Genomic DNA, 22,439 nt, shown 5'->3' on the forward strand with positions numbered 1-22,439 from the left:
GAAATAAAAAGTAACGCTTTTATTCTTGTTGCTGAAATGATGAGATCCCATCATGCCAGCTCCACTACAGAGAAAGTTAGAAACCAGGAAAAGGGATGTAGGCAGAAGCCACAATCAGTAGTGGCCAGTAATGGAGTGATTCAAAGAGGTCTGAAGAGGAGAATGCACTCCAGGCCCTAGCACTATGAAAAGGCCATACCATATACCATGTATCCTCCAGTAAGGATGGCCTACCAGTTCAAGGGATTGAACTACATGAGGCATCAGAGCAAAGAATAAAGTCCTCAGCAAGGAGACCAACACGCTGCCAAAAAATTGGAAATGGATAACAGGAGGAAAAGAGGACACAGATTTGCATTACATTTGCGTATGCTAATTTATATGAATAGAGGCAAATTTAGAAATCATTGCTCTAAGTTAAAACAAAAATATAATACATCTCACCAGAGTGGGAAAGACTGTGACTTGTATGCTTTCTCAGTTAGTAGTCCAGGTGCTATCTGCTGAGCCCCTCCCCCCATCTCCCTTCTCATGGTTCTTTCTTTAAAACCATTCTTGGATCAGGCAGTCCTTCAGAGGAGATGTGGCTACCCTATTTCCTTAGGTTTTCTGGGAAGGTCTATCAACTGTCATGATATCCCACTCCCATAGCACTACAGACACCACTCAGTACCTGAGGCAGAGCTCAAGAGTGCAAGCAGCCAGATCAGCAGAGGAATCCCATCAGTCTAGTGATCTTCTTCTTTACTCCATGATACTTCAGTTTTTGTTACCTATGATCAACTTGCATGTTCCTTTTCATCAAGAAGCCCATCGGCAAGTAGCTCAGACCCAAGTCATTTTGCTGCCTCACGTAAAAGTCAGATGGTGTTCCATCCCCCTGCTAGACCCAACATTATAAAAATGCCTGCACTATTCAGACATTACAGCTGATATAGCACAGTGGGGAGGAAAGCCTGGCTGGGAGTCCAAAGTCTGTGAGTTCAAATCCCCGCTCATGTCTCCTGGGTGTCAAGGGCCAGCTAAAGATCACCCCCACAGTGGGTGGCTCAGGGGTTACATGCCCTGCCACCTGTGCAGCCGTGGGCAAGCTGCATAGTCCCAAGGAGCCCAGTTGCCCCCCCAGTTGGCAGTTGCAGATGAGGAAGGGGCTGGCTTGTGCGGCTGTGGCAAGCTGAGCAGGCCCTAGCCAGCTGGGGAGGACTAGCCTCAGAGGGAGGCAATGGTAACCCCCCTCTGAATACCGCTTACCATGAAAACCGTATTCATAGGGTAGCCATAAGTCGGGATCAACTTGAAGGCAGTCCATTTCCATTCAGACATTAGTTGTTGCTTTCATCTGTTTGTGCTCCTCCTCTCTGTGGTTCTGTGTTAAATGGATCATTTTACACTGCTGCATGGCCGGAACAATCCTGTCAATTCAATAACAGATTATAAACAACAGGATGTACTTTTGAAGGATCATTAATATGAAGAATAATTAAAACATTTACTTGTGCTCTTTTATATGTGTCTCATTTTGGATATGTGTTTCTTTGTCCTGCAGGGTGACTCCGGGGGCTCTCTTGTGTGCAGGCGCGAGCATGGTTCTTGGACCCTGATTGGGGTTACTTCGTGGGGCTTAGGGTGTGCTCGTAGCTGGATGCATAACCTTAAAAAAAAGTATCATAGAAGAGGAACACCAGGAGTTTTCACAGATCTTACTAAGGTGCTCCCTTGGATTCAGCAACATATCAACACCGGTAGTCAATATTAATCACCTTCTGCATAATTCACATATGAAGGATTGTATCCAACTAAGTTGTCCTATTCTCAGAAGGAATTCTGTTTTTGCAACAGCTCTTCCCCTCTCTCCTCTCCCCACATGCTTCTGTACTCCCTCCAAATCTGATCTGGGAGGTTGGGGGAACCCCCAGATAAATGGGGGGTAAGGGAGGTTCCGTTGCCCAAGTAGAAGTCCTTGTGCAAACAGAATTATTTTGTTGAATACAATCCTAAACCTTTAATTGTATAGTAAAGTTGTCAGCTGGACAGAAACAACAGCAAAACATAGCCAGTCTGGATTTGTTGGCCTCTTTCGTAAGGCAGAGGATTGCAGCTTTCACTAGGCTGTTTGGCAGATAATACTGTTATAGATGTCATCAATTTGACTTCAGCGGCTTTACAGTAGTGACAGTAAGGATGGAATCTGTTGGCTGGTGCCACTTTGAAAGCCTTCTATCAACCTAACAGGCCAGTATCGGTTTGAATTTGTTCTTTGACTGCTGTCTGTTGCTTTTCCTGAACCATTGTTTTTCTGCCAAATATTGATATTAATATTGATATTTTGAAAGGAAATATCAATAAATGAAAGGTGTTTTTTTTTAAAAAAAAATTAGAAAATAGCAGCGGAAAATCACTACATAAAAGTCCAATCTGCAGTGATAAAGAAGAAGTGAATTACTGGAAAATTCAGTACCAAATCCAAATTGGGCAGAATTCTAGCACATAAGTAGACAGCCCTCTACTTAGAACTGCTTCAATATAATTGTTAATGAACTTATTGAACTAGAATTCTTAAAAACATTTTTATTACATGGGGTCAGGTCCAAAGAGAGCAATTTATATTTTGTTGTTACCTATTAATTGATTTCTGATTTGCTGTAACATTAATCGTTCTTTACTAATATATTTCTCTTTTCCTTGTTAATTAGATGTGAAAATGAAGAGTTCTACAGGTGAATATAACATGCCTTAAAAAGTCTTTCTGAACTAGGTTTTTACTTGCAGAGCCTAAGTTATTTCATTTCTGATAAAAAGTATAAATTATTAGAGATCATAATTGTCCTAATGCTTATTTTTGTTAGTATTTGCAGTCAGTAAGAATTTAAAAAATCTGAACGTAAATGGATCAGAGATCCTTAATTTTTATGTGGGTTTTCAGTCCAAGGAGATTTTAAAAAGTTAATATCCCAGTTCCCTGCATGTTTGTGAATGCTTTTTGATTGCTTAAATTTTTGGGGTGGTGGTAGAAATAGTGCATTATTTATTTGTAAATAATGTAGCAGGAACTGAATCATGATAATCAGGAATAAAGGCATAGTTGAAGAAAGAATTTGGGTGATTCAGAGTTTTGGTTCTGCAGCACTAGAATGTGGCACAATTCTTCTCTGCTTGTAGAGCACTAAAGTCCATATAGTTCGGGTCTATCTTTCAGCATCTGATGCATTGTGGGCCATGTGGCAAGGGGTTTGAATAGATGGTCTTAACAATCCTATGAAAGTAATGTTCCTGACTCATGAATTCATTTATTTAAATTTCACAGACTGGGAGAAACAAGCTAGGTAGATTTCCTTATCTGATATCAAATAAATTGGCCTTGTCCAAACATAGTTGCATTTTTTATTTTATTTTTTTCCAATCCATCCTAGAACAACTGATTTTCTCTTGCAGGACAAAATAGATCAAAACACTCAAGTAATTATTTATTCTTAGAGTATCCCAAGTGACCAGCAGCCTTTCATTTTTTTCCAAGCAGTTTGTGATAAGCACTAGGGAAGTTTATAGCTCAGTGGCAGACTGCATTCCAGATTGAATCCCCAGTATCTTCAGGCAGGGCTGGAAAATCCTGGAGAGCCAGTGCCGCTCAGTCCAGAGTGTGTTGAGCCTGATGGACCAGTGGTCTGACTAAGTATAAGGCTGCTTCCTATATGCATATGTTGTATACAGCAAGACCCAGAGTCAGTTCCCAGCATCTCCATGTAAGGGTGGAAAACACTCCTCTCTGAAACCCTGGAGAACCACTTCCAATCCAATGGTCTTACTCTGTATAAGGCAGTTCCCATGTTCCTAATGGAAGTAATGTTTGTAAATCTATGACTACTGCAGAACAGTTAGAAACTTGTTTGCAACATGTTTTTCACTCTGTCCAGTAAGATGTGCTATAAAAATGTAGAAAGTTTTTCTCTTAAATGTAGAAAAGCATAGTTTTTCCTGGACTCAGTTCTATGTTACTATTTCTTGCTGTTTTTCTTTAATAAAAGAAAATTAAGCACAATTTCATAGCAAAAATGTTTTGAAAAATTCTAGCACTGCAGTCTCATAACTCTTGGTTACCTCATATCTGTTATACCAATAAGTGTAAAGCCCTGATATTACATCATGCATATTTCACATCCGCATTCAGCATCCTGCAGCATGCAAGATGGTAAACTCCCTGACAATGAAGGACAGCTTCTTTTCCCTGAGCATCCCAAGCATTTTTATCAGGACAACCAGTGAGTAGCTGAAATACAACTCCTTTTTCAGATACCTCACATGGTATCATGCACCTGTGCTTTATTAGTTGTCAACTAGAATCCAGTCCTTGTGCATCAATCCAGGTTGTGCGTTTGGACTCTGCTTGTTCCAGAAGGAATGCATATACTACTGAATTTTACCCACTTTGATGTGGAGTCGGATACATACTGTGATTATGATTCCTTGTCGGTGATTTCTAAGGACGTGAAGCTCATTGGTGAGTTTCTTCTTCAAAATATATATTGCAACAGACTGCATGCTCTCCCAGATTAAGAGCAGATGGTACTGGTATAGCTGAAAAGTTGCATATGATAGCTTTGACCATGGGTAATATCAGCTTTTGGTGCAAGTACATGCCCTACTAAAGTGAACAGATGTGCCACTGTGACCTGTCCAAACAAGAATTTCAGCTATGGGACGCTTGTGGTATGGATCTAAAAAGCACCCCTATGTATTTCTGAGGTCTTGAGTAAGGAACAGTGCTTTGCTCTCCAACATGCCTGACACTGAGCGAGGCTGTCCATGCCCAACAGCCCAAGTTAGGGTGAGGATAAGGTTGCTCCCTTCTTCCCCTCATTAACACTGGAGAAGCAAGGGCCCTCACTCACATTGGCCCCCTGAAGCAAAAGACAGCATCTGATTGGCTAAACTCACTGCCACTTTCACTTTGGGGAAAGTTTCAAATGAAAATGGTGGTTGGCCATATCTTGGCTACTGGAGCAGCACTTTGCCCAGGGGGGGTGTAGCTTGCAGGGCTGGTGCCAAAGGAGGGCCAGGTTGGGCCCTGGCTGAGGACCCTGCAGTCCACAGGGACCCCTGAAGGGCCCCTCGTTAGGGTGGGGGAGTAGTGCTCTCCTGCCGCAGATTGCAGAGAAGGTCCCAGCTGCTGATCGCAGGGAGGGAGCTACCCAGCTGCCTGGCTGCCCGTTTGCTTGCTCCCTCACCCGCTGGCCTGTGCCCACTCGCTGCCCCTCCACTCACCTTCCTGCCCCCTGCCTGTGCCCACTTGCTGCCTGCTCACCCGCCTGCCCACTCACTCATTCACTCACCCACCTTTCTCCCACCAGCCCACCTGCCTGCTCACCCTTCTGCCCGCTCGCCCACCCGCCTTCCCACTCAATCGCTCACCCCCGCCCCCGCTCACTTGCCTGCCCCCCACTTGCCCGCCCGCTCACTCCGCCCACCCTGCCCACTTGGTAGGTAGGTAGGCAGGCGGGGCGTACGTGCGGGGCCCAGGGCCGGCTGGTGCTGGCCCTGGTAGCTTGTTGCTGGCCCCTGCGCTTGCGCATCATCTTCCAGATTCCTGTTGCCTCTCTCAGTGGATCCTATCAGGGCTCATGCACACACCATGCCAAATTCTGGTCTATGCAAATTCATTTTTGTATCTTCAGTCCTGGTTCATTTTGCTCAGTAACAACACAGTGGAACAGGGAGGAAAACACAATCCATAACACAAAACTTACAACTGAAACAAGTACACCAGTTTATTGATATACAAGACTTAATGTTATTATGAGATAGCGAACTGATAGAAAATAAATCAAAGATAATATTGGAAGTACAGCAACTTAAAGTAGCTTAGAAAACAACTTAAAGCAATGTGATATATATAAACTAATTAACGATGAGATGTGTTAACAGTAAAATAATAAAAATATGTACTAACAGGGTAGATCATATATTTCCCTCCTAACTCACTCCAACTCCACGACTTAGCCCTAGGTTTCCTAGAATATTAAAGAAAGTCATAGTTACTTGTGAGTGGGCAGGCCTGAAGCCTTCAGCTTGGGCAAAGCATGTGAAAGAAGGTAGATAGAGGTAAAGGGGGGAAAAGGAAAAATAATCCAAAGGCAATTCTGCCCCCCCCCGGAAGATCTCACTAACCCAAAATTTGAGTATCTTTTATACTAACCAGCAAACCTGATCAGGAGGTAGGAATTATCCAATAAGATTCACATGAATTTCAGTAAATGTGGTTGGAGCGCCATAATATGTAATTGAGCATAGACTATGGATTACCATAATCTGTTTGGGAGGGGGACAAAATGAGAAAATGAATCCATGCTGCTTAAGTGATTTCCAGGTAATCCCTTTCACACACGTTAGCTCTGCCACTATACTCAAACAGAGTATTATGTCATTGTTTTGACTCCATACCCACTCTTAGTGGAACACCATGGTTTCGTCTGCTAGCAGCCAGCAGTCGGAAAGGCAAAGAGGTACAAGCAGTTTTTGCCCCAAAATGAAACAGACATGGCATATTTCATCCATCTTTCATTCATTATGGCCACTATTCTGCTCTGCTCACATCATGCCATGCCTGTGTGTGTAGGCCTAACAATGACCATATTCCTTCTGGGAGGAAGACCAGGATATAAATTTAATTAACAACAACAACACAGGACTTCCTAATATGGAATAATGTGTTATTGGTGCAGATGAGAACCAGTCTTTCCCCCTCCACCTGACGTCTGGGGTAACTGGCTGGAGAAGTCAGAAAGGAGAGTCTTGAAAGTTATACTGCTGTAAGGAGCATCAGTGGCTTTCCACTGCCTTCCTCACATTGTGTCCTTACTAGTGGTGGCTTATATCATCCCCTCTTTCCACACACAGAGAGTAATACAATCCTGGCAGGCTTGGGGCATTTCCACATCAGACACATACTGCCTATTTGCAGTGTACCTCATTTTCACTCATTTCCTGACGGTCATCCATATGACATTGCGCTTGAGTTGTACGCATCACAACCCCTCCCCCACTTCTTGATGCAGATTTCACATTACCAGAAAAAAATCTAATTACACTGCTAAGATCCATATAGAGGTGAAAACTCCAAAGGTGTGGCTGTTCTCAAAGCAGAACTATTCCATTTCTGGAGACGGTGTGTTTCTGATGTGTTATGTAATACATGACAGCCAGTGTGGTGTAGTGGTTAGAGTGTTGGACTATGACCTGGGAGACCAGGGTTCAAATCCCCACACAGCCATGAAGCTCACTGGGTGACCTTGGGCCAGTCACCGCCTCTCAGCCTCAGAGGAAGGCAATGGTAAACCATCTCTGAATACCGCTTACCATGAAAACCCTATTCATAGGGTCGTCATAAGTCGGGATCGACTTGAAGGCAGTCCATTTCCATTTTTTCATGTAATACATCTTGGGGGTGTGCTCTGGTCTGCCAGGTCTCAGTTCTGCTTTGGCACAGCTGGGCACACCTGAACCATATTATTTCTGGGAAGTTTGATGCTTTTACTTCAGTAGGAAGGAAGATAACAATTTTGCTATGCATGGAATTTGATCCCCTCCTCCCTCCTTTAATACCAGAGTGAGACTTATGCACCATCAGAAAGCCTTGCCTGGAATTGTGCTGCTAGACTTTTTGTTAGTATGCAAGTTCCAGGGCCATTAAGAAAAGAAAAATCCTGCCACTTTCACATACCCACTGAATTATTTGGGAAGCTTCAGTTCTGGTTACCTCACCTCAAAAAGGATATTGTAGATTTGGAAAAGGTTTAGAATGATCAAGAGGATGGAGCAATTCCCCCATGATGAAAGGTTGCAACCTTTGGGGCTTTTTAGTTTATAGCAAAGGTGATTCAGAGGCGACACAATAGAAGTGTATAAAATTATGCATGGCATGGAAAAAGTGGGAAGAGACAAGTTTTCCTCCCTCTCTCATAAGACTAGAACTCATGGACATCCAATGAAGCTGAATGTTGGAAGATTCAGGACAGACAAAAGAAAGTACTTCTCTACGCAGTGCCTAGTTAGACTATGGAATTCGCTCCTGCAAGAGGCAGTGATGGCCACTAACTTGGATGGCTTTAAAAGTTGAGACAAATTAATGGAGGATAATAATAATGGCTATTAGCCATGATAGCTCTGCTCTGCCACCCTAGTCAGATGCAGCATGCTTTTGAAAACCAGTTGCCAGAAGCTGCAGGAGGGGAGAGTGCTCTTGCACTCAGGTCCTGTTTGAGGGCTTCCCCCAGGCACCTGGTTGGCCACTGTGAGAATAGGATGCTGGACTAGATGGGCCACTGGCCTGATCCAGCAGGCTCTTCTTGTGTTCTTATGTTCGCAGTGAAATGGGATGCCTCTGCAACTCCTACTCTCCCTCCCTTCCTGCAAGGAACTTTGTGGTTACCTAGCTTTGCTTTTCTCATGTAACTGATGGAATGGCACTGCTGTGGCCCACAGGGGTGTGTTAGATATGTTAAGTTTCTAAAAATGGGGAGGTACCAGGAAGGGGGAAGGGAAGGGAATGTGTTAACTCCACAACTGTTGGGCTTGTGTCTGACCCAGACAATGGTTCCCCCCTCCCCTCCCAGCCATGGTGCTCAAGGTCTCTTGATGCCATTGGCCAAACCAGCTCATTGTCATTTGATACACAGCCCCAAACTCCCTGGCCTACTGCACTGAGCAAGGGAAAGGGGAGGAGTACATCCGAGGCTGGGCTTGTTGACAGTTCTGCACAGCTGTTATTAAAACAAAAACAAGTCCTGGTGCAGGAAGAGTGATGCACAAGAAATGCATGAGCAACTGTACATCAAACACTTCCTGTAGGCAGCTAATTACAAAATCACACCCTGCTTGGTACTTTGTGCATGATCTGTGAAGTGTAACAGGTTGGGGATGGAAAGCATGGAGAAAGGGGAGGGTCTGTGCATGAACAAAATAGGCACTTGTAGACATGTACCACTCACTAGTGTGGATAGGACACCATGAATGCAAAAACATACCTTTCAGAAAGGTGTGGACAGTGCCATGCTATCCCATGTTCTGATAAAAGTAGAAAGTGGAAAAGAAAAGGAGGAAGAAACTGGCAGAAGGCTTCTGTGTTGTAGTACCTCTTTTTTGAAAAAAGAAAAGGTGCTTCAGGAAGCGGTGATATGGAGGAGATACCCAATTTTCTGTGCTCCAAATCTCTCATTCTCTCACGCACACAGTCAGGCACACACACTCACACACACACATATATATTTCACCTGCAGGGTTCCAGCCATACATTTGTGAGCATAGCCCCCACGGAAAAGAGGAAAAGTGGTTGGGGGGAATTTGGAGCAGAGAAGGAGCAGACAGGAAAGAGTTAACCTCTCTTCCCCTTTCCTCACTTTCCTGCTGGAGATTGCTCCATCCTGATGTGGCTCTTTCTTTCTGAAGGGTTTTGGACTTTCATGTGTGAACAAACTTAGATAAAGCTAAGCCTCACTATGGATTTTATGGGGATAGGCACCTTTTAGCTGCTAAGATGCTCTGCTAATGAATGCAGCTGAAATGTGGATACAAATGTTAGGTTGAGCCTGGCACATATTGAGGCATTTATGGGTTGCACATTCTCCTTCCCAATCTTATAGCTACCATGTTACACATTGTTGTTGTAAATCAGCCTGAAGGCTATGATCCTAAGCATACATACTCAGAAGCAGATTTTTTTCACATTACTGGAAATGCTCAAGTAAATATTAGTAAAATCACATTTATAAAATTAATGCCTTTCAGGAAAATTCTGTGGAAAGGACCCTCCATTACCCATTTTGGTTGGCTCCAATAGTCTAAGGCTAAAATTTGTGTCTGATAACAAAGAACAGGGATCTGGATTTTCTATAATATATAAAGCTATTGAGCCAGCTACCCTCCAAGGTAAGCACACATACTCTCCAATAATCTATGAGAGGCCGAGTGAGTTTCACTATATACAATATAGATTATAGAGACTGGAACTTTTACTTTATTACTTGCAGTTCTTTTTTTGTACCATACCAGTCCCTACATGGGGGGGGGATGCTTTAGGGAGATTTTATGATTTGTAGCTTTAGTAAGTCACTGGTCAAGATGCAATTAGGACATAATCTTGCCATACAAAGGTTTTGGTGCCGGTGGAATACTGTGTAGTTGTGACATTATTAATATAGCTCCCAAGGCCTCTGAGAAGATAGACTCAGCAAGAATCAAGGGCAAACATAGCCTATCCATGTGCCTACCTCTCAATACCTCCTTGGCCCATATTTAGAAAGTTCCCTAATTAAAAAATTGACTCCTGGCAGTCCATTGAAGGAATCCCCTAATTAGAAATGGGAAAAAAACTCTTATATTTTATTCAAAGTATAATAAGCCCAATAATAAGTACTTCCAAGCCTTACAGTTTGCCGATGGGCTATTTAATTTGTCCCCTTTTTTCTTTTCTTTTACTGTCCTTCTAGATTCTGGCTGTGGATCTGTTGCCATACTCTTTGAGGAAGGAACAGTGCAAAGCATGCATTATCCTGAGGCATACAGTAATCTGGCAGATTGTCAATGGATTATTCATGCTCCAGAAAACTATGTGGTCAAGGTACAAAACAGGGGATTTACTGACATCTACGCAAAGGCTTTCCTTTGAACAAAATATGTTTGGTTCAAACCTTCAAAAGCAGCATAACATTCGACTCCAGAGGTTGCTTTATTTTGGTGCTGTTTCATAATTGGTGAACATATAATATCTTGTTTGGATATTATTTAAGTACACTGGGTTTTTGCAAGCTTCAGTGCCCTTTGAGCTTGTCTGTTTTCCAATTTGTTCATAAATTTTTGGGGTTGATTTAATCTGCCTGCAACACCTTTGCCAATCTAATTTGCACTTTCTGAAACAATATGCAGACTGAAACATACCATCCTTCAAAATGTGCACTTCTCCATTTTTTTAATGCACTTCTCAAGTCAAGTAATATGTACAAAATACATATATTAGGGTAAAGTGTGCATAAGAATACATAGATGCATGAAAATAACATACAAAAATGTGTTATATTAGGAGGAAACCCAACTAAAATGTTAATGAATTTTCATGAGAAAAAATATAAATCATGAACTGATGTGAAATGAGGGGAACTGACTGAAGACTGGATAAATGAGAGAAACCAAAACTGATAGATTTGTCCATTTTTATGTGGGTGTGAATTGCATGTGAAGCTGTGAATAAATAATCTATTCTCAAATAAGAATTCCACTCACCAGAAAATAAAGTATACTCTTTTTCTCCTGGAAACAACTATTTCCTGCTACCACATTCTTCTGCAAATGTTTTCAAAGTAGTTTAGAAAACAAGATTTACAATTTGATTCCTGTCAGTATAGAGGGTCCATTATCCCATTAAAGCTAGCATTTCCAAAATGTATACCCTCCAATGGTAACGTCTTATCATGTTTCCTCATTAATAAATGTGTAATGTCTGTGGAGACCTCCAGTGACTACAGCGATATTTGGGCTGCACTCCAGTGCACTCTTACCTAGGAGTGAGTCCCATTTAACTCAGTGGGACTTGCTTCTGAGTAGATGTGCAAAGGCTTGTGCTATTGATCTATTCATAACGCTGACAGCTATTCCTTTTATATTTATAATATTTGATGCACCATACTTAAATTCTATGTTCCTGGGGAAAGCGTGTTTAGGATTAATTTTCTCGAAAGGAATTTTGGATGAATTTGTCTTTAAGGCTGCAAGAGTATGGACGCATACTCAGGAGTAAGCTCCATTGAATGCAGTGAGGCTTACTTCTGAGTAAATAAAGATAGGGTAGGGCTGCACATCAATTATCAATTATTTTACATTTATTTTTAAAAACTTGACCACATATAATTTTTTAAATGTTTTGAGACCTTGTGGCCTATGAAACACCAGAGAGGTTGCTACCCACATTTGAGACATACAAGTATTATAGACTGCTGTCAAGCAAACTGTGTTTCTGTTTCCATATATAAAATATAATAAATGCTAATGTTTGGATTTGGGAGGTGTAGTGCAATCCTATACATGTTTACTCAGAAATAAGCCCTACTGTGTTCACTGTGGACTTATGATGAAATATGTGGGCATAGGATTGCCGCTTTACAGAGTAATCCAACTCAGGGGAAGCTGGCATTAATGGTGCCGGTGCAAAAGAAGCTGGTGTAAAGTTCAGCCATATCCAATGGCCATTCAGGAGCCTCTGGGTTGGTTGACCACCAGCTCAGCTGGGAGCTGCGTGCAGGGATCAGAAAGTAAAAGCTGACTCTCCCAAATACCGTCACCAGAGAGTAAACCCTCTCCATTGACTTCTATTGTATTTATTTTCTTACACCAGCTTTTTTCCTGACATAACCTTTGCTTAAATTGGAACCTGCAGGAGTGCTCTGAACATGAGTTGGATGTGGCCTAAGTCCCCTCCCCTTGGCCCCTCCCCTGACCTCCCCAGAATCCCCCTTTTTGGGGACTTATTCTGGCTTCACTTACACTGTTCTCGGCTGAGATGGGCTAAGGGACTTATGCTGACATAGCCTGGTTGAGCCAGGACCCAACTAGCTCAGCTGGAGATCCATCTCCCCAGTGTAAATGTGAGTTGAATTGCACCCTTAGTTTATGCCTTGTTTAAATAATGTTTTTCTCACTGACCATGGAAAGGGTAATGTTTTAACTTTCTCAGTAACACCCCCGACTGATCTATGACCAATAAGAAAAATATCTTATCTGAAACTAAAACTCTGTTTTTGGTGAACTTCAGCGTTTTGCTGTTTGATTTTTCTGAAGCTCATATATGAAAATTTTGAACTGGAAGAAAATGAAGACTGTGCTTACGACTCAGTGACAGTGTATGAAAATATTGCAAGGGAGAAGGAAATAGGTTTGTTTGTTATATTTATTTCTAATATTGTGCACTAATTCAGATCTGATGCTTCTTTTTAATGTTTTGTCACTGAAGATGACACTAGTAATGGAACAGCCTCTCTAGAACAATTGGAAAAGCACAAAGTGTAATGGATTTCATAACAGAGTTAGACAAATTTATGACAAATATGTTATAAGTTTGGTTTTTTACAAAGAAATAAGGCTGGTGCCTCAGCGGTGATACTTGCTGAGATTAATGTCAGTTAAACAGTTATGCATAACTACCAATGATTGTGTTCAATCATATGAAGGCATTGAAAATATGTTGAAATTGATCACAGAAAAAGGGGATGTTGTACATTGTCCTGTCAATCTCCAGAGTCTTGTTGAAGAATGTAAATGTATTTGAAATATGTTGAGCATTGCCCAGTACATATTGCTGCGCGCCTCCCCAACCTCCGAGCAGTGAGATTTCAGGGGTCTCTGCACTCATCCAGGGTTTGGTTTCCTTTGGAAAGAAGGTCAGCAGAGACTGTGGTGTCTTTATGAAACATGGTTTATATATTTACAAACATTCCAACCTGAGCTTAGGATGGAAGGGTTCAAGGCATCAGCAGTCCAATATCCAGTTTTTCCATCAGTGTTACAGGAGGCATCCTATAGCCATGATGCAGAGAGCCAGCCTCTCTGCCTGCCTCCAGTCCCCAGCAATTCTTGCTCACAACTAAAAACACAAGCCTCTCCTAGCAGCCAGGAGTGGGGGGAAGGCTCTCCTGAAGAGTTTCAATGACAAAAGGGTCTTCCTGGCCCATTCACCAGTTGCTGGGCAACTGATAGACCCATTATCCTACCTGGCCACTCTATTAGCTTAACAAAAGAGACTCATCTGACCAGCAGAGCGAGTTCCTCATTCCAAGGCACAGGATTCCAAATCAGAGGTTGGAAGGGTATGCACAGGAATCATCCATTCCAACCCCCATACTCATAACAATATGTATAGTCTCTTTTGGGATGTCATGGGTTCTCTCCTCTAGTTTGTGGTGTAAATCTTGTCCATTTAGAGTGCTTTACCAAACTGTTTGCTGGCTTAGGGAGGAGTCCAACATGAGCTTATACTGGGCTGGGGGGAGTTGGATGTGGCAGATCCCCAGTTGAGTTGGCAGGCTCCCGCCACTGCTGGGCTCTACCAGCAGAAGCCCCCTGTCCTGGCTGAGCTGCAGCAGCACTAGGAGCCTGCCATCTGCTGGGGATGGCCAGCCTGGTGGAGGAGAGCTGGCAGAAGCCGGCGGTAGCCCTACAGATGGGCATTCTGGGGGTGTGGGGGGGAGGAGCCATTGGGGGACTTTCATGGCATCCAAGTCCCCCTCAGAGTGCTCCCGCAGGTCCTGATCTGCACAGGAATTCCATTGGCAAGAAGGTTGGCAGAGGAAAACAATTAAACTGTGGGTCAGTGGGGACTCCTTACTCCCTTGTAGTGGTATTCATGGGAGCTGACAATTCTCTTCTGGCTCCTGCATGCAGCTCCTGACGGAGCCTGCATTCTACCGCCAGCAGCTCCCGAATGGGGAGTGGATGCTGTGGAGCTTTCACCCCCTCCATTAGATTCCCATGATTTGGATTGCTCTGCCCAAGTGGCTAAGCTTGTGAGCTATCACCTGCAAAGTCCCTGGTTCTAATCTTACCTCTACCATGAATGCATTAGAAAACTTCAGGCAATCTCCTATCTCTTACTCAGTTTCTCATCAGCAATACCAGAATAACAATATACTGTAGATTTACCTTTATATAGGGTTCTTATGAAATTACTTAGTTAATGCATGTAAAGCACACTCAAAAAGTACTATATAAATACAGGTAAATATTATTATTGTTTGATCTGTATGTTGCATCAGTTTGGTATATGTAGTACATAGCCTGGATGAGTTGACTGCAGGGGCGAATATGGAAGCACAGTTTAGTGGTGCATTGCATGCTTTCCCCTGGCATCTGAAAGCATAATTGCAACTTAATTAAACCTCTAGTCAGTATCTGAAACTGTCCATTATCTATTAGGGCTGTGCACCGTACTCAGCCGAGCCCCAAACCAAATAGGGCTGATTCATGGGGATCTGGGTGTCACTTGAGTTGGGTTGTGACTGCCCTGGATCTCTGTGGGTCGGGTTGGCCAGGGATGTCAGGGGCAGGGCATCAGACAGGAAGGAGCGTTAGACAAACAGGAAAAAGAAGAAAAACTGTGGAGAGTCCCAAGACCTAGCTGATCACTGGCTGCATCTTTCTGGGAGAAGGTAAGAGTGTGTGTTTTTTGGGGGGTGTTGATGCCTTTTGATGCAGGGTGCAGGCTTTCCCACCCAGCCTCTCCTTCCCACTCGGCCTCTTCTTCTCACCTGGCCTCTCCTTCCAGTCCACCCCCTCATCCAACGCCCTACTCCCTTCATTTACCCCAGCTGGTAAATGAAGGATTCCATCCTGCAGGATCAAACCCTCCTTCTCTTGGTTGGAGGGGGGGGGAAGTTGACATGTTTCCTGTTTTTCCCCACCCCTCCCAATCATATGTTTAATTAGGGATTAAAAACCCTAATTAAATATTAGCTCTGCCTCTGAATTGATCCGGGGCTGGATTCAGGGTGGGGCAGGTAGTTCTGAGGTCAGCCCACTAATCCCAGGGCCTGGAACAGGGAGATATTATGTATCCCATTCTACAAATTCTTTTAATTTATATGAAGGAAATAGTAGTTACCGGCACATAGTTTATATAAAGAATTATCAGGACAGAGGATGCCAAATGTTTAAGATATAGTTTGATTTAGCATTTTGTAATAGTCGAGTTGTTTCCGTTCTGATGTAAACCTTGCCACTTATTTTCTTTAGCTCGATCTTGTGGATTTGCTGTCCCAGCACCAGTTTTGAGTTCGTCTAGTACCATGCTGATCATGTTTCATGCAGATGAAACAGAGACTTTTGGTGGGTTCAAAGCCAAGTTTTTGTTCATCTCTGTTGCAGGTAAATAAAATGGTGGAGGGTGGTGGTGGTGGACTTACTTCCATATACATGTGCACATGCCGTATAAAGGTGTTCCTCTATGGTTTGTGGGTATTTTATTTATAGCTACTTCTTTAAAAGTATAGTCGCTGTATTCCAGTGGATAGGAAGCTGGTGGATCACAGATAGTTCCATCCCTGCCATGTGTCATTGTATGACCTTGGGCTATTCTCTCTTGCCGTCTTACTTCCCCAACTGAATAACAGTATATTAAACTCATATAAATGATTTCCTTACTTACCCTGAACTCAAGCTAAACAATGAAGTAAGGAAATACATTTTTGAAGTGGTGGATAACTGAACACAATAGAAGTTGAATTTCCCAAGGCTCAGGCTGGCCTGGGCGTTTGAAGCCTGAACTAAAATTGCTCTTCTTGCCCCTATACCACACTGACTACTTAGCATCCAACTGTTTATACATGATGGGTTCAAGACCAGTTCCCAAACTTTTTTCCCATGGGTCACTTGAAAATGGCTGAGGGACTTGGCGGACCACTTAATAATTTTTCTACCTGTTGTAATAATTTTAATTTCACGGAATTCAAACTGTAATACAATAAAAGTAATAAAAGAAGCAATAAAATGCAATTAAAAATCAACATGAATATTCAGTACTACGGATGTGCCATCTTCCATCTTCAACCACAAATCCACAGACACGCCATGGACCACCAGAATGAAGCTTGTGGACCACAATTTGGGAACCCCTGTTCTAGACTATTTGAGATGAATGGTTAAGAAGAGCAGCATAACGTTAATAATAAGGCCTGCTGTTACTTTAGTGTTGATTACCTCCAGCATTTTCAGCCACAATTTCTGAGCTATTTTTGAAGCTCTGACTACCCTTTGTTCTGATACATACACAGTAGGTAATATAGTGACAGACAGAAGATGTAGATGTAAATAAATTGAGGTGCCCCAAAGTAATAGGCTCTTAATAAAATCTATTATTTCTGTATATCTGGTGAGGAATTGGATCTGGACAGCAGGTCGGGTCATTTCCCCATGGTCCAAGTTTGACAGGTGGGAGGGGCACACACCTGTCAATGACATCCCCCACGTAGATGATCAGCTGATTGTCGCAGCTTGCAGAGCACCACATATGGAGTTAGGCAAGCCATGACAACCAGCAATATATATTGTTGTGGGACTGAGGGTTGAGATGGCCTATTTCTATGAATCCCCTTTCCAGCCTCTGATCTGGGATCTGAAGGGGAAGAAACCCGCTCTGCTGGTCAGACTAGGTTTCCTTTGTTAAACTAGCCTTTGAGCTTTGAGGTTTGTCAAGTGGCCACCATTAGCATGTGTAAGAATATAGCACATTCTGACAATGGCTCTGTTCCTTCTTTGTTCTTTTTAAATTAGATCTAAACATATCCAATTCGAGCAGTGAAGTAATGCTTCCAGAAGAAATAAATGATGCTACAAATGAAACTGACATTCCTGGTAAATCAGCTTGTGTCAAGGTACCCTTGGGTAGGAGCAGGGAAATGGCAAAATAAATGTAGAGAGGAGTCCAGAGTTTGGTATGCAGACATTCTTGGAATGTATTAGAAGAGAGGTGATGTTTATGTAGAATAAAAGTATAAATCCAGTCTGCACACACATCAAGTTTGGCTAGAAAATGTTTTCCTAATAAGGCAATGGAGGATTTTTTGTTGTTATATGCCTTCAAATCGATTCCGACTTATGGCAACCCTATGAATCTTTTATATATATATATATTCATAGGGTTTTCATGGTAAGAGGTATTTAGAGGTGGTTTACCATTGCCTTTCTCTAAGCCTACGGGACCTGGTATTCCCAGGCGGTCTCCCATCCAAGTACTAACCAGGCCCAACCCTGCTTAGCTTCCAAGATCAGACAAGATTGGGCATGTTCAGGGTAGCATGGCTGTAGGCGCAATGGAGTATAAACCCAACATATTTTGCAGACTACAAGCAGATCCACTGAAGCCATTTTGCTGCCTGTGGTGAAGGACAAGATGGCACCCCTTCCCTATTCCATGTGTGGAAGCTGACTGAATTGGCAGCAGAATCTTAGTTGAATGCTGGTGTAGGGATCGCGTCCTCCACTGCACATGAAGCAGCAAACCAGATTGCCGGGGGGGGGGGTGAGTGGCCATGAGGCAACACAGGGGAATGGCTGAAGACCTCAGGAGGAACATCCAGGAAATGCTGCTGCTACATCAGTATCTGCTGTCTGAGGCAGTTGCCACACTCCACCTAATAGTAGGGATGGCACTGATTACAAGCCAGTTCTTTAAAACCAGACGCATCAAATTAAGAGCCGATGAATTAGGTTTCTCTTTGATTTATGCAAGTAACATGGAATTGGCCATTGTAGGTGCACTTATTTACTTTCAATGGAGTTTATAGAAAAGCTATTCTTAGTGGATTGTGTCAGCCCCATTACAATGAGATAGTGTAAGGTTAAACAGAAAATTTGTTAAAAACAGCAGTGGCAGCAAGGAGGTGGTTCACTAGACAAAACATCTGGTGGTGATAGTATAATGATGATGTGAGATATCTTTCAGTGACAGGGGGTTGGGGTGGTGGTGAAGAATCAGCCTTTACCTTGCAATTGTAAGGTTGCTGAGTGGATAGTCACCCTGGTGCAGGTGCAAGCTGCTAAGGTCAGCAGGAGCGATCATCAGCAAATGTGCACTTGCACGGGATGGCTGCTTCCCCCACCACTGGCGCCTGGTACCAAAAGATAGGGATGGTAAAACTCCTTTTTCCATCACCAGGCTGTGGCTGTTGGTGATTTTGGCCACCTCACTAACCACCATTGAAATGCAGTCCTATCCTCTGCATGTCCTCTCAGAATTAAGTGCTATGAAATTTGGTGGGTTTTATTATTAAATACAAGCTGCTCCTAAATAGTCTACAGAATCAGCCAAATGTTGACAGCTTCGTGCTGTAATGTGCATAAACTTTTTGTAATGTGCATTAACCTTTTCTCTGCTCTACATCACCAGGTGACATTTGTGGAGTAGCATCCAACCAGCCTCGGTTTCTTTTTAGTCGGATAGTTGGAGGTGAAGAAGCTGTACCGTATTCTTGGCCTTGGCAGGCAAGCATACAAATTTTGGGAGAAAGCATCTGTGGAGGAACAGTTCTTACAAGCACATGGGTAGTCACTGCTGCTCACTGTTTCAAAGGAAAGTAAGTACTATATTATACCTCAGGAATGACAGTAACCGTATCTGCACCATTTGAAAAACACATTAGCAAATGCATTACTTACAGTGCAATCCTATGCAAGCTTACTTATTATTACCTTGGTAATACCATATTCTGCCAACCTGGTGATGTTTCAGAGTCTTTAGACTACAGTGCTGGCTAGGACTGATAGGGGTTGTAATCCATCTGGAGGGCATTGGTTGGTGAAGACTGGTATATAGGATTGCAGGCTTAAAATGCAAGTCTGGGCATGTCTACTCAGAAGTAAATCCCATTGAGTTCAATGAGATTTACTTCCTGATTAGTGTGTACAGTGTTACAGAGCAGTCCTAACTCTGCCGTGGCGTTGCTTGGCGTGGCAGAGCCAGCCTTGTATCTAAACCCCTGCCATTTAAGGTGGAAGGAGGTAGGGTTCCTCCCTCTTTTGGCTGTATGAAGGTTTGGCAGATACCTGCCAGATTAAATATCCAGTTGCAAGAGGCTATAGGATTTATATTCCTCCAGTGTTCACAAAATCTTACCAAACTGATATGATCTTTCTCTCTCCCCCCCCCCATCAGCTAGACTGAGGGGTTTTGATTTACTATAAAACCAGAATCTTAGAACAAGTTTCTTGGCCTAAACCATTTTTTTTTCTTGAGTGTACAACCAAATTACAACACTTAAGACCTCTTCAGAAGTGTATAGTTAACATAATCATCATCATCATCATCATCATCATAATCATCATAATAATTTATTATTTATTACATTTGTATACCGCCCCATAGCCGAAGCTCTCTGGGTGGTTTACAACAATTAAAAACATTAAAAACAAATATACAAATTTAAAAACACTTAAAAATAACAATTTAAAAACACATGCTAAAATGCCTGGGAGACTTCCGGGAAGGATTGCTTCGCTTGTGCCTGCCTCTGAGACGAGCTGTCGTCTCAGAGGAAGCTTTTTCAGTTTTAAAACCAGTCAAAGGTTTTTTTTGACTGGTAAAAACTTTCTCCCAGGCAAGGGAGAAACGAAGAGATCATCCACAAGCTTCGTTGTGTTTGTTGGGGGACTTGAATTCATTAGGATTGCCTATGAACGAAGGACCAGCCAGCAACGTCGGACGGAGCCAAGGAATTTCAAGCAAGCTCAAACTGATTAAGCAAGACGTTTTTCTTTTCTTCAAAGAAAAACAGATTTTAACAGGCAAGCATTCTTCTTTCTATCCTTATCATTTGGCTTAAATTGTTGCAGTAAAAGAGATTTGTTAAAAGAATCAGCAGTAAATAATCCCTGGGTGAGTTATAACTTTTCTCTTTTATACACGGAATTAAGGCGGAAGGAAATCGAAATAGCTTATCTTTGTTTTTATTGCAAAAAGCTGGCCTGGAATTGAGAATTATAAAGATACAAACGGATGAGAGATATCTAATCTGAGGAGAAAAAAATTGATTTATATGAACTTTTGAGTATTATATGTCTGGGACTATTTTTTCTGGTCTACTTCATTTTGACGAATCTGCTTGTTCTTTATGCCACTAACTATTTGGATGCTGTGAACTAAATTTGTTTTGCATTCTTGGACACATAAGAGATAAGGCAGTTTGTGCTGTCTACATTATGATGTCATCAGGTTTGGAATATTAACTCCTTTGTTGCTGGAAAAAGAAATAAATTGCTCTTTGCTTGGGAATAGTGCTATATTGGAAATTGAAGGGTTTTTTTTCTTCTTCTTGGTTTTAAAAATGACAATTAAGAAAGTGGCTGAGACCCTGGAAGTAAATATGTTTCAGAAAATAATGGATGAGATTGAGATAATGAAACAAGAACTTAGACATGGCAAACAAGAGATGAAAATTGAATTTGGCAAAATGAAGCAGGAGCTGAAAGAAATAGGGGATTTTATGAGAGAGGAGGTTGATGAGATCAAAGATATAACTAGACAAGCAATAGAAGAAGAAAGAAAAATTAAAGGGAAGATGCAAGTCCTGGAGATTGGAACAGATATATCAAATGTGGAACTGGAAAAAGATTTGGAGTTTATGGACCTTAGAGATAAAGATTACTGTTTGGAATTCAGCGTTGTCCCTGAAGAAATTGATGAAGATATCAGAGATAAAGCTATCAATGTTTCGAAAAAAATTCTGGACTGGAATGATGTGATAGAGCTTGAAATAGAGAAAATTTATAGAATTAATTACAGATATGTGACAATGGAAAAACTCTCAAGAGATGTGCTAGTGCATTTCGTAAAAAAGAGGAACAGAGATATGACTTTACAACATTTCAGTAACACATTCAGAATTGATGGCAAGGAAATATTTGTGAGGAAGGAAATTCCCATCAGACTCTTATTATATGACTATGACTATGACAGCAAGATTATTATGGATGCAAGGATGGAAGATGGAAGAGGGAATTAACACTGATAATGGAAGAATGGCTATTGAAATTACTGGACCTAGCAGACTTGATGAGATGGATTAATCAACATGTTTATTTGGAGAAAAATCGATGGATATATTTCTCAAGGACTTGAAACCTCTCTTTGACTTTTTGCGGAAAGAATAAAGTGATGTTAATGAGATTTGATGATTAATTAAGATAACTACTGGAGGAAAGTGATTTTGTAATATATTAAGAGACAGGTTTGTTATATATTATAGACCTATAACTGATCTGCGACAAATCGGAAGTCAACATTTTATTTTATTGTATTAGTTATTAATTTGTTTTTGTTTTGTTTTGTTTTTTGAAACTTTGAATAAAAAAAATTAATGAGCTAAAATGCCTGGGAGAAGAGGAAAGTCTTGACCTGGCGCCAAAAAGATAACAGTGTTGGCGCCAGGAGCACTTCATCAGGAAAATCATATCATAATTTGGGGGCCATCACTGAGAAAGCCCTCTCCCTTGTTGCCATCCTCTGAGCTTCCCTCGGAGTAGGCACCCGGAGGAGGGCCTTGGATGTGGAGCGTAGTGTACGGGTGGGTTCGTGTCAGGAGAGGTGTTCCATCAGGTATTGTGGTTCCAAGCCGTGTAAGGCTTTATAGGTTAAAACCAGCACTTTGAATTGAGCTCGAAAACATACAGGCAGCCAATGCAAGCGGGCCAGAATTGGTTTTATATGTTCAAACCGTCTGGTCCCTGTTACCAATCTGGCCGCTGCATTTTGCACAAGCTGCAGTTTCCGAACCATCTTCAAAGGCAGCCCCATGTAGAGTAAGGATTCTAAAACACTTGGTGAGCCTCTGCGAGTACAGGAGGCACTGCACTTCACATGGTTGCCCTCCAGCTCATGGAGAGCAATGAAAACAACTACAAAAGCTGGGCAGAGC

General features: G+C 42.2%; 1 protein-coding gene and 1 pseudogene across 9 annotated transcripts in view; one reads left to right on the forward strand and one right to left on the reverse strand.

Annotated features, from left to right (window-relative positions):
* Positions 1–22,439, forward strand: part of OVCH2 (ovochymase 2) — a 108,604-nt gene that overhangs the window by 79,214 nt on the left and 6,951 nt on the right. For 6 of the 9 annotated variants that reach the window (XR_009760617.1, XR_009760619.1, XR_009760618.1 and 3 more), the window contains 10 exons: positions 1,547–1,742; positions 2,694–2,717; positions 4,166–4,256; positions 4,362–4,495; positions 9,778–9,918; positions 10,479–10,609; positions 12,820–12,913; positions 15,766–15,897; positions 17,302–17,382; positions 18,917–19,103. Coding sequence is in view for 4 of the 9 variants with exons in the window: in XM_061610503.1 (XP_061466487.1) it covers positions 1,547–1,742; positions 2,694–2,717; positions 4,166–4,256; positions 4,362–4,495; positions 9,778–9,918; positions 10,479–10,609; positions 12,820–12,913; positions 15,766–15,897; positions 17,302–17,382; positions 18,917–19,103 (1,211 nt within the window). In the remaining 5 variants the exon portion in view is untranslated. Of the gene's footprint in view, positions 1–1,546; positions 1,743–2,693; positions 2,718–4,165; positions 4,257–4,361; positions 4,496–9,777; positions 9,919–10,478; positions 10,610–12,793; positions 12,914–15,765; positions 15,898–17,301; positions 17,403–18,916; positions 19,104–22,439 lie in introns of those variants that run through there. The other 3 variants (XM_061610504.1, XM_061610505.1, XM_061610506.1) reach the window with 3 other exon arrangements.
* Positions 17,719–17,837, reverse strand: LOC133378680 (5S ribosomal RNA; annotated as a pseudogene).

This window comes from Rhineura floridana, chromosome 2 (genome assembly GCF_030035675.1).
Source record: "Rhineura floridana isolate rRhiFlo1 chromosome 2, rRhiFlo1.hap2, whole genome shotgun sequence".
In the NCBI taxonomy this organism is placed as follows: domain Eukaryota; kingdom Metazoa; phylum Chordata; class Lepidosauria; order Squamata; family Rhineuridae; genus Rhineura; species Rhineura floridana.